General features: G+C 50.0%; 1 protein-coding gene across 1 annotated transcript in view; it reads right to left on the reverse strand.

The window, feature by feature from the left end:
- The window catches only part of DNAJC2 (DnaJ heat shock protein family (Hsp40) member C2), a 316,362-nt gene that overhangs the window by 132,004 nt on the left and 170,699 nt on the right, over positions 1–13,659 (reverse strand). Inside the window, exon 11 of the mRNA XM_085654025.1 lies at positions 12,518–12,606. Coding sequence (XP_085510151.1) covers positions 12,518–12,606 — 89 coding nt within the window. The remainder of the gene's footprint in view (positions 1–12,517; positions 12,607–13,659) is intronic.

Below are 13,659 nucleotides of genomic sequence, written 5' to 3' on the forward strand. Positions count from 1 at the left end.
CCAAGAACAGATGCATACTGGTAAGTAGCATATTCCGTTCGAGGCATATGAGCTGCAGATTGTACACTTAGCATAGATTATATAGCAGTACCCAACCTTAGCGGCGACCACCGGTATCCGTTGCAGTGGTTTGAAAAAGTGTCTTTAGTACAGCCTGGCCCACTCTAGCTTGCTGCTTGGAATGCACATCTACACAGTAATGTTTTGTGAAGGTGTGCGGTGTAGACCAGGTGGCTGCTTTGCAGATGTCATCTAAGGGTATATTCCCTAGAAAAGCCATAGAAGCCCCTAACTTTCTTGTAGAATGGGCTTTAGGCGGAACAGATAATGTTCTTTTTGCCTTTTGATAGCAAATTTGTATGCATTTTACAATCCACCTAGCTATCCCTGATTTAGAAATGGGGTTGCCTTTATGTGGTGGAGAGAAGGAAACGAACAATTGTTTAGTCTTCCTAAAGGGTTGCGTTCTTTGTATGTAGTATAGCAAAGCCCTTTTCACATCGAGTGTGTGTAAGGCCCTTTCTGCAACAGATTGAGGTTGCGAGAAGAAGACAGGTAATTCCACCGATTGATTGAGATGGAAGGGGGAAATTACCTTGGGCAGAAACTTCGGATTTGTGCGAAGTATGACCTTGCTGTGATGCATTTGTATGAAGGGTTCCTGTATAGTGAACGCTTGTATTTCACCAACCCTTCTAAGGGAAGTGATAGCTACGAGAAAAGCTGTTTTCCAGGTGAGAAACTGTAGCTCGCATTTATGCATTGGTTCGAAGGGCGGACCCATTAGTCGTGTAAGAACTAAATTTAGATTCCATACAGGGGAAGGTGGTGCCCTGGGAGGAATTACTCGTTTAAGGCCTTCCATGAAGGCTTTAATAGCGGGCACTCTGAAGAGTGATAAATGCTGTCTGTTTTGTAGATAAGCAGCGATCGCTGCTAGGTGTAGGCGTATGGATGAATATGCCAGGTTACACCTGTGAAGATGGAGCAGATAGCATATGATGTGCTGTATGGATGCATCTAAAGGGTTAATTGTATTGTTACGGCAGTAAATTACAAATCTTTTCCACTTTGCGGCATAGCATGCTCTAGTGGTAGGACGTCTGGCTTCCATGATGATGTTCATGCAATCAGGGGGAAGGTTAAGGTATCCGAATTCTAAGATTTCAGGAGCCAGATCGCTAGGTTGAGCTGAGCTGGGTCCGGGTGCCTGATTTCTCCATGGTTCTGGGTTAGGAGGCATGGGGATAGGTGCAGTTTTTGATGTGGTACCACTGACAGTTGTAGTAGCGTGGTGTACCACGGCTGCCTGGCCCACGTCGGAGCTACTAGAATGAGTGTGAGGGAGTGTTGTTGTAGCTTCCTTACCACTAATGGAATTAGTGGGAGAGGTGGAAAGGCGTATGCAAATCTGCCTGACCAGTTCATCCATATCGCATTGCCCTTGGACAATGGGTGTGGGTATCTGGCGGCGAAGCTTGGGCATTTTTTGTTTTCGTGGGTGGCGAAGAGGTCTATCTGAGGATGCCCCCACTGTTGGAAGAATGGCTGAAGAACTTGTGGGTGCAGTTCCCATTCGTGTAGTTGTTGCGTTTGTCTGCTGAGCAGATCTGCCATGGTGTTTTGTACGCCTGGAACGTGCTGTGCCAGGAGAAAGATGTTTTGGGGAATTGCCCATCTCCATATGCTCTGGGCTAAGCGGGAGAGCTGGGGAGAGTGTGTCCCCCCCTGTTTTTGGATATAATACATTGCAGTCATGTTGTCTGTGCGAATGAGGACTGCTTTGCCCGAAATCTGTTTTTGGAAAGATTTTAGGGCTAGAAAGATCGCCAAGAGCTCCAGATGGTTGATGTGGAGCGATTTTTGCTGTGGCGTCCATAGACCTTGCATTGTGAGGTGTAGGAGGTGCGCTCCCCAGCCGGAGAGCGATGCGTCCGCTGTTAGAATCACCTGAGGAACCGGGTCCAGGAACGGCCGCCCTTTGGAAAGGTTTGTGGTGTTCCACCACTGCAGAGAGTGATGTGTGCGGCCGTCCACCAACACCAGATCCGTCAGCTGACCCTGGGCCTGGTTCCACTGTTGTGCTAGGCACTCTTGAAGTGGACGCATGTGGAGTCTTGCATGGGGCACTATGAAGATGCAAGACGCCATCATTCCTATGAGCTTCATGAACACTCTTGCTGGAAGAGAGTGTTGGGGAAGGAATGTTTTGCGTAAGGCTTGAATGCTTGTGATTCTGGCTGAGTTTGGATAGGCAATACCTTTGGAGGTGTCTATAGTGGCCCCGAGATATTGCTTTGTGTGAGATGGTATGAGGTGGGACTTTTGGTAGTTCACTGTGAAGCCTAGCTGGTGGAGCAGTTGGATGGTGCTGTTTGTATGTTGCACGCATTGGTGGTAGGACGCGGCTTTTATCAGCCAGTCGTCTAAGTAAGGGAAGACGTGAATGTGTTGACGTCTGAGGTGTGCTGCTACTACCGCTAGGCATTTGGTAAACACCCGTGGTGCGGTGGTGACCCCGAAGGGGAGAACCGTGAATTGGTAATGTTGCCCGTCCACCACGAACCTGAGGTATTTCCTGTGAGAGGGGTGTATTGGAATGTGAAAGTATGCGTCTTTCAGATCCAAGGTTGTGAGAAAGTCTCCCTGACAGAGGAGCGGGAGGACTTGTTGTAGGGTGACCATGTGGAAATGGTCTGAATGTATGTAGGCATTTAGAGGCCGGAGGTCCAGAATGGGCCTGAGGGTCCCGTCTTTCTTTGGTATTAAGAAATATAGGGAGTAAACCCCTAGATTTTGCTGATCGATGGGGACCTGCTCTATAGCGTGTTTTTGGAGGAGGGAGAGTACCTCCTGTTTGAGCAGTGTGGAATGTTCTTGAGACATTGGACGGTGCCTTGGTGGGATATTGGGTGGGGTAGATGTTAGCTCGAGACAGTACCCTGACCGAATGATTTGGGTCACCCATTTGTCCGATGTTATGGACTCCCATGCGTGGATAAAGTTTTGTAGTCTGCCCCCGACCGGAGTGGAATGGTCTGGGGGGAGCGGAGGGAAGTCATTGTGTGGGCGGGGTGGCAGAACGGGTGGTGTTAGTTTTGCCCCTGCCCTTATTGTTGTTGCCTCTGTAACCACCCCTTTGGTTGCCCTTTGAAAAGGTATTTTGAGGAGGGGACTTGTAGGAGGTAGAGGTGCTATCGGTGGAGAAGCCTCTGCCTGTGCCACGAAAGGAGGAGCGTCGAAAGGAACGTTTAGAGGCTTGTGTTTGGAGTGCCCCCATAGACTTTGCTGTGTCTGTGTCCTTTTTCATCTTTTCCAACGCTTCGTCTACCTTTGGCCCAAAGAGAGTTTGTTGGTCAAAGGGGTGATTTAGTATGGACGCCTGGACTTCAGGCTTGAACCCTGAGATCCTGAGCCAGGCATGGCGACGAAGCAGGACACTGGTATTTATGGCTCTAGAAGCAGTGTCGGCTGCATCGAGGGCACACTTAATGGAGGTGTTTGTAATTAGTTTACCCTCCTGTATTAGCTCATGAGCCCTACGCTTGTGTTTCTCGGGAAGGTGCTGCATAAGAGCCTCAAGTTCGTCGTAGTGTGCTCTGTCATAGCGCGCAAGTAGCGCTTGTGTGTTTGCAATGCGCCACATGTTTGCAGCTTGAGAGGCGGTGCGTTTGCCAGACGCGTCTAGGAGTTTGGATTCCTTGTCTGGCGGTGGGGCTTCTCCTGAGGACTGGGAGTTAGCCCGCTTTCTAGCTGTAGAGACAACTAGGGAATCTAAGGGAGCAGGGCCCTTAATGTATGCAGGGTCTGTGGGTGCCGCCTTGTACTTTTTCTCTATTCTAGGGTTTAGTACCCTGGCCCTGACAGGGTCTTTGAACACCTCTGCGGCATGCTTGGTGACACCCTTAAGCATGGGTAAAATAGATGTGGATTTGTCCTGTATGTCAAATGTATCCAGTAAGAAGTCGTCTTCCACTGGTTCAGTGTGCATGTCCACCCCATGGTAGTGTGCTGCTCTCTGCACTAAATGATGAAACCCTAAGGAGTCCTCTGGAGGAGACGGCCTGGATGGGTATAGGTCGTCCTGAGGTATATCGGGTATATCAGGGTTATTGTAATCCTCCAATGGGTCTGGGGTCCCCGGTGGAGTGGGATCCATTGGGGCGTCCGCCGGGTAATTGTCCGGGTCCCCGTCGTCCGGATCTGGGGACGGGGTCGGAGAGTAATGAGGTAAAGGTGGCGGAGACCTGGGAGGGGGAGGGGGTGGAGGAGGTGGAGGAGGTAGGGGAGGCGGTAGTGGGGAGGGCACTCTGAGGGGAGAAGTAGCAGAGTCCTTCCGTTTGGGCGGTGGAGGAGGAGCCGGAGTATCAAGGCGTCTTTTCTTGATCAATTAAAGTCAATAGCCCAGTCTTTGGATCTTTGGACAGAGTCTTTTGTAAAGGGTCTGGTGTAAACAGAGCCAATGGTGCCGAATCGTCCGTCGGCACCGATGATTTCGGAACCGAGGGCTTCGATGGTTTCTGTGCGCCATGCTTTTTTGGGGCCTCCGGTTTTTTCGGCGTCGAGGGAGTTTTCGGCGCCGGAGCGTTGGTGCCGACTGATTTGTGTTTGTGTTTGGTCGGCGCCGAGAGTCCAGGCTTCGGCACCGGTGGCTTCGGAGTCGAGCTGGATATTACTTTCTTCGGTGCCGGATGCTGTTTTTCGGCACCGGGCGTCGGCTGGCTCGATCCCGAGCTGCCGTGAGACTTTGGAGGCTTCGACACCGGGCCCGAAGGTGGGGTGATAGAAGCTTTGGTCTTGGTTTTGCCCAGGCCGGCAGGCGAGGGAGTAACCTGAGTCTCTTTGGTTTTGGGCGCGGGGGTGGGAGGGGGCACAGTACTCACGACCCGCTGCACCGGTGTGATGCCCTCCACGTCGGAGTCGTCGGCCTCGGAAGCGCTGACGACGTCTTCCTCCTGCTCGGTGTGTATTTGCCCCGAAGCTTCGGCGCCGTCTCCGAAGATGTCCGGTGGAACTGCAGACGATGAGTGCGCCATGGTGCGTCGAGCTTTTCGATCCCGGATGGTCTTCTTCGATCGAAAAGACTTACAGGCGGGGCAGTCTCTGGCCTCGTGTTCTGGAGAGAGGCAAAGATTACACACCTGATGGAGGTCGGTGTGGGGAAATTTAGACCCACATTTTGGGCACTTTTTGAACGGAGTCCTTTCCATCGGCCGATGAAGATGATGATGAAGAAACTCGAAGAAACGAGGATTTTCCGTCGAGGCTGGAACCGTAGAAGTTCGAAGCCGGAGCACGAAGTATCACATCCGAGCCAGATGGCGGAAAAAAACAATCTGAGGATGGAGCCGAAGCCCATGCGCAGTACGGACCGAAGGAGGAGTCACCAAACTCATGACTTCCAAAGACTGTCCAAGAAGAAAAACAAACTGCAAACATCCGGGCCCAACACCAGATGGCGATCTATGCTAAGTGTACAATCTGCAGCTCATATGCCTCGAACACTCAGTTCACACCAGAAAGTCCTGGAGAATCGATCAGCCAAAGACGACGTCTCGCCAGACTTGGCTGTCCAGGCAGTAGTGCTTGGTGAACGTGTGCAGCGATGCCCACATAGCTGCCTGACAGATGTCATGAAGGGGGACACCCCGTCCCAAAGCAGTGGTAGCTGCCATCGCCCTGGTGGAATGGGCACGCAGTCCCACTGAAGGCTCCTTCTTTGCCAAATAGCAGGCTTTGATGCACAGAACAACCCACCTGGAGATGGTCGGTTTGTGCACAGCCCGACCTTTCTTAGCGCCCACGTAACCAACAAACAAAGAGCTGGTCGTCCACCCGGAATTATTTGGTGCGATCCAAGTAAAATGAAAGCGCATGTTTTGGGTCCAGACGGCAGAGGCGGAAAGAAGGTGGGCAAAATGATGGTTTGGCCAATGCGGAAAAAGGTAACCACCTTGGGAAGAAAGGAAGGTCTAGTTCTGAGGATGACCTTGTCCACATGGACAGCCAGAAATGGAGGCTTGGAAGAAAGTTTGTAGCTCACTCACCCTGCGTGCAGAGGTGATGGCCACAAGAAAGCAGTTTTCAAAGTTAGAAGCCTGAGAGGACAGTTATGTAGCAGCTCAAAGGGAGCCCACATAAGATATGTAAGAACCAAGTTCAAGTTCCACTGGGGCATTACCAAAGGGAACAGGAGGAAAAAGATGAGTTATGCCCTTAAGGAAGCGATTTACAACAGGGGACTTGAAAAGAGAAGGCTGATAAGGATGCCTAAGGAAGGCTGAAAAGGCCTAGAAATAGCCCTTTGGAGTGCCCGAAGCAGAGCCCCGTTGGGCCAAAGAAAGGAGGAACAAGAGAACCTCAGAAAGAGGGGTGGCCACTAATTTGTTCTATCTGCAGGGTATACCGTCTTAGTGGAGGGACATCACAGACTTCGGGAGGCGGGTCTAATGACGTAAACTGCTGCCGCTCAATCTCCACCCAAGGAGGTGGAGGCTGGACAGATTCAGTTGGATGACCGTCCCCTGCTGCTGCGACAGAAGATCCTCTCGAAGAGGCAGTCTGATCGGAGGATCAATGGCCATGTTGAGCAGCTCGGGATACTAGACTCTTTGTGCCCAATTCGGAGCCACAAGAACGACTTGGGCCCGGTCGTGCTTGATCTTCCTCAGCACTCTAGGCAGAAGTGGTACAAGCGGAAAGGCGTATAGAAGACTGCAACTCCACTTGCGACGAAAAGCGTCGCCTTGCGAGTGCCGCCTTGGTGATTCCAACGTACAGAATTGTTGACATTACGCGTTCTCTTTGGTGGCGAATAGATCTAACCAAGGCTCTCCCCACTGCTGAAAGAGACCTTGCACCACCTCCGAGTGAAGACGCCATTCGTGATCCATCATGCACCTACAGCAGAGTGTCTGCCCAGGCGTTCAGTGTAGCTGCCAGGTGGTGAACCACCAGGGATATGCCCTGATGTTCCAGCCATGTCCAGAGGCGGAGGGCCTCCTGACATAGGGTCCACGACCCTATCCTGCCTTGTTTGTTGCAGTACCACATGTCGGTGGTGCTGTATGAACACCTGCACTACTCTTCTCCGGACAGAGGGAAGTAATGCTTTGCGTGCAAGACAAATCGCCCGAAGCTCCAGAAGGTTGATCTGGAGCCCGGACTCCGCCGGAGACCAGAGGCCTCTGATCTCTGCCTCCCCCATGTGGTCGCCCCATCCCATAAGTGATGCATCGGTCACCACTGTGAACTCTGGTTGGGGAAGGGAGAGAGATCTGCCGTCGATCCAATCCTGGTTAGTTAGCCACCACTACAATTGTTGTGCAGTGCCCTCCGAGATCTGGACGCAATCGGACAGGTTCCCCTGACGTTGTGTCCACTGGAACTTCAGCTCCCACTGCAGAGCCCGCATATGCCGTCTGGCATGGTCAACCAGCAGGATGCCGGAGGTCATCAGGCCCAGTAGCCTGAGGGTCATCCTGACCGAAACCCGGGATAGGGGCTGAAAGATCGGAATCATAGCCCGAATATCCTGGACTCACTGTTCGGGAGGACAGACCCGAAACTGCGTTGTGTCGAGAACCACTCCCATGAAGGAGCTTCTGATAGGGAGTCAGGTGTGACTTCGGAACGTTGATGGAGGTCCCCAGCGAATGCAGGCGGTCCGCCATAGTCTTGAGGTGGGAGACGACAGCCTGGGGCGAGCCCGCCTTTAACAGCCAGTTGTCGAGATAGGGGAAGAAAGGAACCCCTGATCTGCGCAGATGAGCTGCGACCACCGACATCACTTTCGTGAACACCCAAGGGGCGCTGGTACGGCCAAAAAAGATCACAGTGAACTGAAAGTGCTCGTGGTCTACCGTGAACCGCAGGTAACGCCGGTGGGCTGGCAGGACGGGGATGTGAAAGTAAGCGTCCTGCAAGTCCAATGCTACCTTCCAGGGTCAAGGGCAGACAGGACCAGAGCGAGCGTCAACATTTTGAACTTCTCCTTCCGGAGGAAGCGATTGACGTTCCTGAGATCCAAGATAGGGCGCAGGCCTTTATCCTACTTGGGCACCAGAAAGTAGTGGGAATAGCAACCATGGCCTACTTCTGGGAAAGGAACGCGCTCAATGGCTTCCTTGGCCAGGAGTGCCGAAACTTTCTGTTGGAGAAGGGCCAGATGATCCTCCGACATGCAATAGCATGGATGAAGGGGTAGTCTCGAAAGGGAGGGAGTAGCCCGACTATTTGCAAAACCCACCTGTCCGACGTGCTGGTGCGCCAGTGGGGGAGGTGATGGCAAATCCCCTTGGCGTTTGGTGGCCCTGAAAGGTTAGACTAGGAGGTTTTGGAGGCTGCTGCAGAGGGGGCTGTGATGGACTGGCCTGCCCGCTGGCCCCCAGACCAACGGCGCTTTTTCCCACATCCCCGGCCGCGCAGAGGCTGAACAGCTTGTGCCGTCCTATGGCTCTGGGGGGGACGTGGCGGGGCACCCTTTCCGTAGCCACAAAAGGGGCGAAAGTCAGACTGCGCAGGGCCGGTGGTGGAGAGGCACAAGGACCTGGCCGTAGCCCGAGAGTCCTTAAAGCGCTCTAGCACGTTCTCTGCCTTGTCGCCGAATAGGTGAAGGCCATCAAAGGGCATGTCCATAAGATTGGATTGGACAGCCGTTGAAACACCAGTCGACCTCAACCAGGCGTAGCGTCGAAGGGCTAGCAACATGGCAATCGTCCTGTCTAGTGAGTCGGCGGTATCCAGCCCACAGCGGATGGTAAACTTCGCTGTGTCTCTCCCTTTGGCAACTGTCCGAGAGAGCACGGCCCAGGCCTCCAGCGGGCACTGAGGCAGCACTTGCGCAACCATATCCCACACGGAGTGGGTGTAACGGCCCAACAGACATGCGGTTTTTACCAACCGCAGTCCCAAGCTGGAGAAAGAAAACATCTTCCCAAGATGGTCCAGCCTTTTGGATTCCCTATCAGGTGGAGCCGTAGGGAATGCCCCCTGGGAGGGGAAGGCTTGGACCACCTTTGCTCTCAGGGGTGGGGTGTTGGGAGAGGAAAGTGGGGTTGCCCGGGGCCTGGCGGTAGAGCCCCTGTGTTGGACCTGGACAACATGCCCAAAAGGATGTCCGTTAGGGCTTCATTAAGCGGCAGCAGAGGCTCTGAAGAGCTCGCTGCTGGTTGAAGCACCTATGTCAGGAGGTTAGTCCTGACTGCCACCATAGGTAGCTGGAGGCCAAGAGCCTCAGCCACCCTACGGAACACCACTGCGTATGACGCTCCCTACTCCGTAGCCACAGTAGGAGTAGACAACATGCCACGGTCTGGTGAAGTGTCCAGACCACTGGCTTCCCCCAGTTCCTCGCTCCAGTTCGGTTCATACCCAACTGATCTGTTAAAGGGTCTCTAGACCCCTCCCGGTCTCAAAGAGCCAGGGTAGAACAGGGGCACAAAAGTACCTGGCGGCGCCAGATCCAGCGTTGGCCCGGCTCCGTGTACCTCGAGGTGGAGGCCAGGGTTGACGTCGGCTGGGGACACAGCTGACACTGGCTGCGGACGTGGTGCAGGTGGAATCGCGCCAATCCATATCCAGGTCTGGATCCAAGGGAACCCTGCGGTGCAGAGGCCAGAGCCGCCAGCGTCCAAGGCCCAGGGCCCCCAGCAGAGTCTGTGTGCCCGAAGGCACGCCGGCGGAGTCAGGCTGCCCAAAGATGACGTGCATCGCTTTCTAAAACTGACGAAGCTGGGCAGGGGTCGCACCAGGTCCCGGAAAGAGGGAGGAAACCCGGAGTCGACCACCCGCATCCCTTGTCGCGCCGGCTGACGGACAGGGAGAAGTCGAAGAGCGACGATGCTTCTTCGACTCCTTCTTGTGCTTCCACTTACCTGACCCCGAGTGCGAAGATTTGGACGAAGAATGATGGTGGCTCCGCGACCGAGACCTCGAGCGGCGCAGAGCCGACTGCCGGGCCTCGAGCAGCTTTCGGGACCGCTCCCGCAAAGACTTCGGGTTCATGGTCCGGTAGTCGGGGCACGACTTAGGGTCGTGGTCGTGCTCCAGGCAGAAGAGGCACACGCAGTGTGGATCCGTCACCGACCTTAGTCTGCTACAGGAACCGCAAGTCTTGAAACCGGGCATCCTTTGAACACCAGGAGTCGAAGGACTCAAAAAACAAAGTTGACAAGAGTCCAGGAAAAGTCAGTAAAAAAGTGACTGGGGGTACCGCTCTCTCCAGATGTGTGCTTGCTGGCGCGGCAAAAGAAAACTGACGTCAGCGCGCAAGGGCGAGGTCTAATTAGCTACCGCGACATCATCCTTGCGACCACGACGCCAATGACGAACCCGGAGTCCACCAACGCCACCTTCCGAAGCACAGGGGTACTGCTGACGAAAAACTTTCCGTATCCAGTCTGACACCTGGGGGTAATTCTAAGGTAAGGAATCTATAATTAACTTTCTTTCCGATTAAGTTATTTCCTGAAATACAAGAGAATATATGCAAATACAAAATAAGGCTATCCATAGAAAGGTGGGGTAAAATACATTAGAAATGTCAATATCATCTAAATAGATAAAAATATGTATGAATTCAAAAGAGTCTACAATATAATAACTGGCCAAAGGGAAACGTGAGGAGGTCCTAAAAAAAACCACAAAAAAAAAGTACTGCAACAAGTAAACAGAAGCAGAACAAAAAGAGAGGTGTAATACTCTGGCTTGACTAAAATACAAGAGCATGCCATACAGAGCAAAGCACATGGGCTAGTAAAGGAAAAATAAATTAATTCAGATGGAAAAAGGTTTGTAACTTTCGGGGGTTCCGACAGGTGATCAGCAGCTACATTTACTGTAATAAATGGGAAAGCCTTAGCTAGAGGAAAAAAAACTATACTAGAGATGGTATCTCTGAAGTCAGAGGACTATTGCAGTTAATTTCAAAACATACAGGTAATACTCCAATATTTATTTGGCATGGCCGGCAGGCATGCCTATAAAAAAAATAGAAAGTGATACTAGAAAATATTACAATTTCATTTTAAAAACCTGTGCATAGTAGGAGGGCTTTTCATAGTAAGCTCCAGATACAAAAGGTTTGTAGAAATCATGTATACTGTAAATGTAGAAGCATAGTAAGATAAGCTACACTGATGTGAATGTATTTCTCCATTACTTTTTTGAACCAAGGAAGTTATAAACATCTAAATAATTGATTTATGGCTTTAAGAAAGAAATGTATTGTTTACCACATTATACCCTCACCTGAGCAACCAGAGTGCTCTGGAGGATAAAGAGGCTTATTTACTCTCCAAACTTTGTCTCGAGAAAGCCTAAGTGGTGGCAGATAGGAACAGCTTGGATACCTAAAATGTAATTATAGTACTTCGATTTGGTATAAAACCTTATGAAGAAAAGACCTGCGAGCAAGTCGTTTCCAGTACAAGCCAAGAACTCAAAATAAACTACTTCTGTCAGTCTGGCAAATCTCCTTCTCCAATTCAGAAAGAGGTTTTCCTTGAGCCCTGCTAAACCTAAGTGTCCCACAATCATGCCTAATCTATCACCATTTCTTCTAACTCTTGAAGATGTAATCCACATTCTAAACCTGTATGTGTATCTAGCCAAAGGATATGTTTCTCATTTCTTTGCATTCTTCTATCCACACTAGGCATTAAATTCCTGTGGCTATGGACAGAGTTCCGCTGACCCTAAGGCCGTGCCTGTCCTCTGAGAAAACTACAAATAAAAACAAATAGTTGACCGCCCACCTAAAAAATAGTCTGCTTAAAATTGCATGATTTTTCAAGAGTGATTTATATTTACAATGCTCGTTTATAACCCTATTTGTTATTGGAGATGCATAAATGCTTTTATATGGTTAAAGAGATATTGATTTTTACTGTTGAAAATATAGAAAGCTATACTTGCCCTGCCTTTCCAGAAAATATATGTTGGAATGCAGCAATTTATTTCACTACAGTTTTATATGTTCAGCTCAGACGAAACGTTTCAGAATATTATCAAAGTCATGTCTCCTTGTCAGAAAATTAAATCCACCAGATAATAAGAATGCCATATCTATTCACCCCGATGGAGGAGACAGATTAAGAATGAGAAGTGGTACAATTTGTTATGATACGCGTGGCCTTGTCATAAATCTATCCAAGTAAACATTCTTCTTAGCAGTGTCCAGTGTTGATTGTAATCAAAACTAGCGTGAAGCCTCTAGTCATCAGAAGTTGTCTTCAACACCAGTGAGTCCTTGGTTTTAGAAATAACAACATAGATTGGTTGACGGACAAAGTTATGTGCTGTGTGTAGATTCCATCAGCTTGTAGATGTGCCAATGAGCAGTATACATTAAAATGCACAAACATACATAGGCATAACACCTTCATCGCACCATCCCTGTATAAACCACACATATTTGGTGCAAGATAAAGAAAAAAAACCTCAATATTAACAAACTTTATCCACAAGTAACAGAAGACTCACACTATTCAAACTATAGAGAGCTTTAGGAACATACCTAGTAAGCTCAAGGCGATCACACAGCTTTTCCACCTCTTCCATCATTTTAACGCTTTCAGCTTCATTATCCGAAAAATAATTACAGTTCTGCAGACAAAACACAAGCAAACGCAAAATAAAATTTGACGTTGAAATAGCACCTGTATACTGTTAACTCAGTTAAGGTATCAGAGTACTCTATAAACTGTGCATGACTTAAATGTTTTAATAAAAGAAAGCACACAAATTCCGGGCTATGTTTATGGAATGCTGAACTTGCCCCTACCTGGAAATACTGGGACAAAATCTGCATTCTACAATTACATATAATAGATTAGTCATAAGGGGATCTAAGATATTTTTATAAGAAAAAGTTACTGGATGGGAATTTGACCTAGTCATGGAGAAATTTTATTGGTGAGTGTATGAAGCTGGCTCCCTATGTAGTGCACCTAAAGGAGGTAGTGTAGAGAGTCCAAGAGACCCTTACTGGTTTACAGAGGCAAAAATGAGAACACTAAATGCTCCCTTTTGCGATAGAGTGGTCGAGCGGTTTAGGCTCATCTGAGGATAGTGTTAAGTAGGCCTGGGCTAAAATTCTGTTCACGGAAATTGCGATAATTTGACATTTTCGCGTTCCGCGGAGAGCGCGAAAATGTCAAAATTTCCGCAATCCGCATTTTACCGGAAATTTTTTGCTTGCTCGCGCTGTAAAATAATACATTCTCACGTGCGCGCGATCACCTTACCTGAATCCCCGCGTTCGCCGACAAATTTTCCCGATCCGGTCGCGTTCTCCGCAAGATGTTGGATTGTTGGTAGCCATTTGGGCTGTCTCGCGACAGTTCGCGCCCGCAGTAACGTCATTCGTCGCGCGATCACGTCTTTCTTCGAGATCATGCACCGCGAGACAAGTGAAAACAAGATGGACGCGCCCGCGAGCAACCGCATGGGTAAGTTGACGAGCCGCGACCACGCAGAAAATACCGCGAACGGGCAGGAAAAAAACTTCTGCATCTTCGCAATATTTCCGCGTGTTTGCGGAGATTAACATTTTCGCGATAATTCGCAAAAGTGAATTTCGCAAATTCCGCCCACCCCTAGTGTTAGTATTTGTTGTACTCACAGAGGCAATAAATGAGACACAAAAAATAAATCCGA

The sequence above is a fragment of the Triturus cristatus genome, chromosome 4_1 (assembly GCF_964204655.1).
Source record: "Triturus cristatus chromosome 4_1, aTriCri1.1, whole genome shotgun sequence".
In the NCBI taxonomy this organism is placed as follows: Eukaryota; Metazoa; Chordata; class Amphibia; order Caudata; family Salamandridae; genus Triturus; species Triturus cristatus.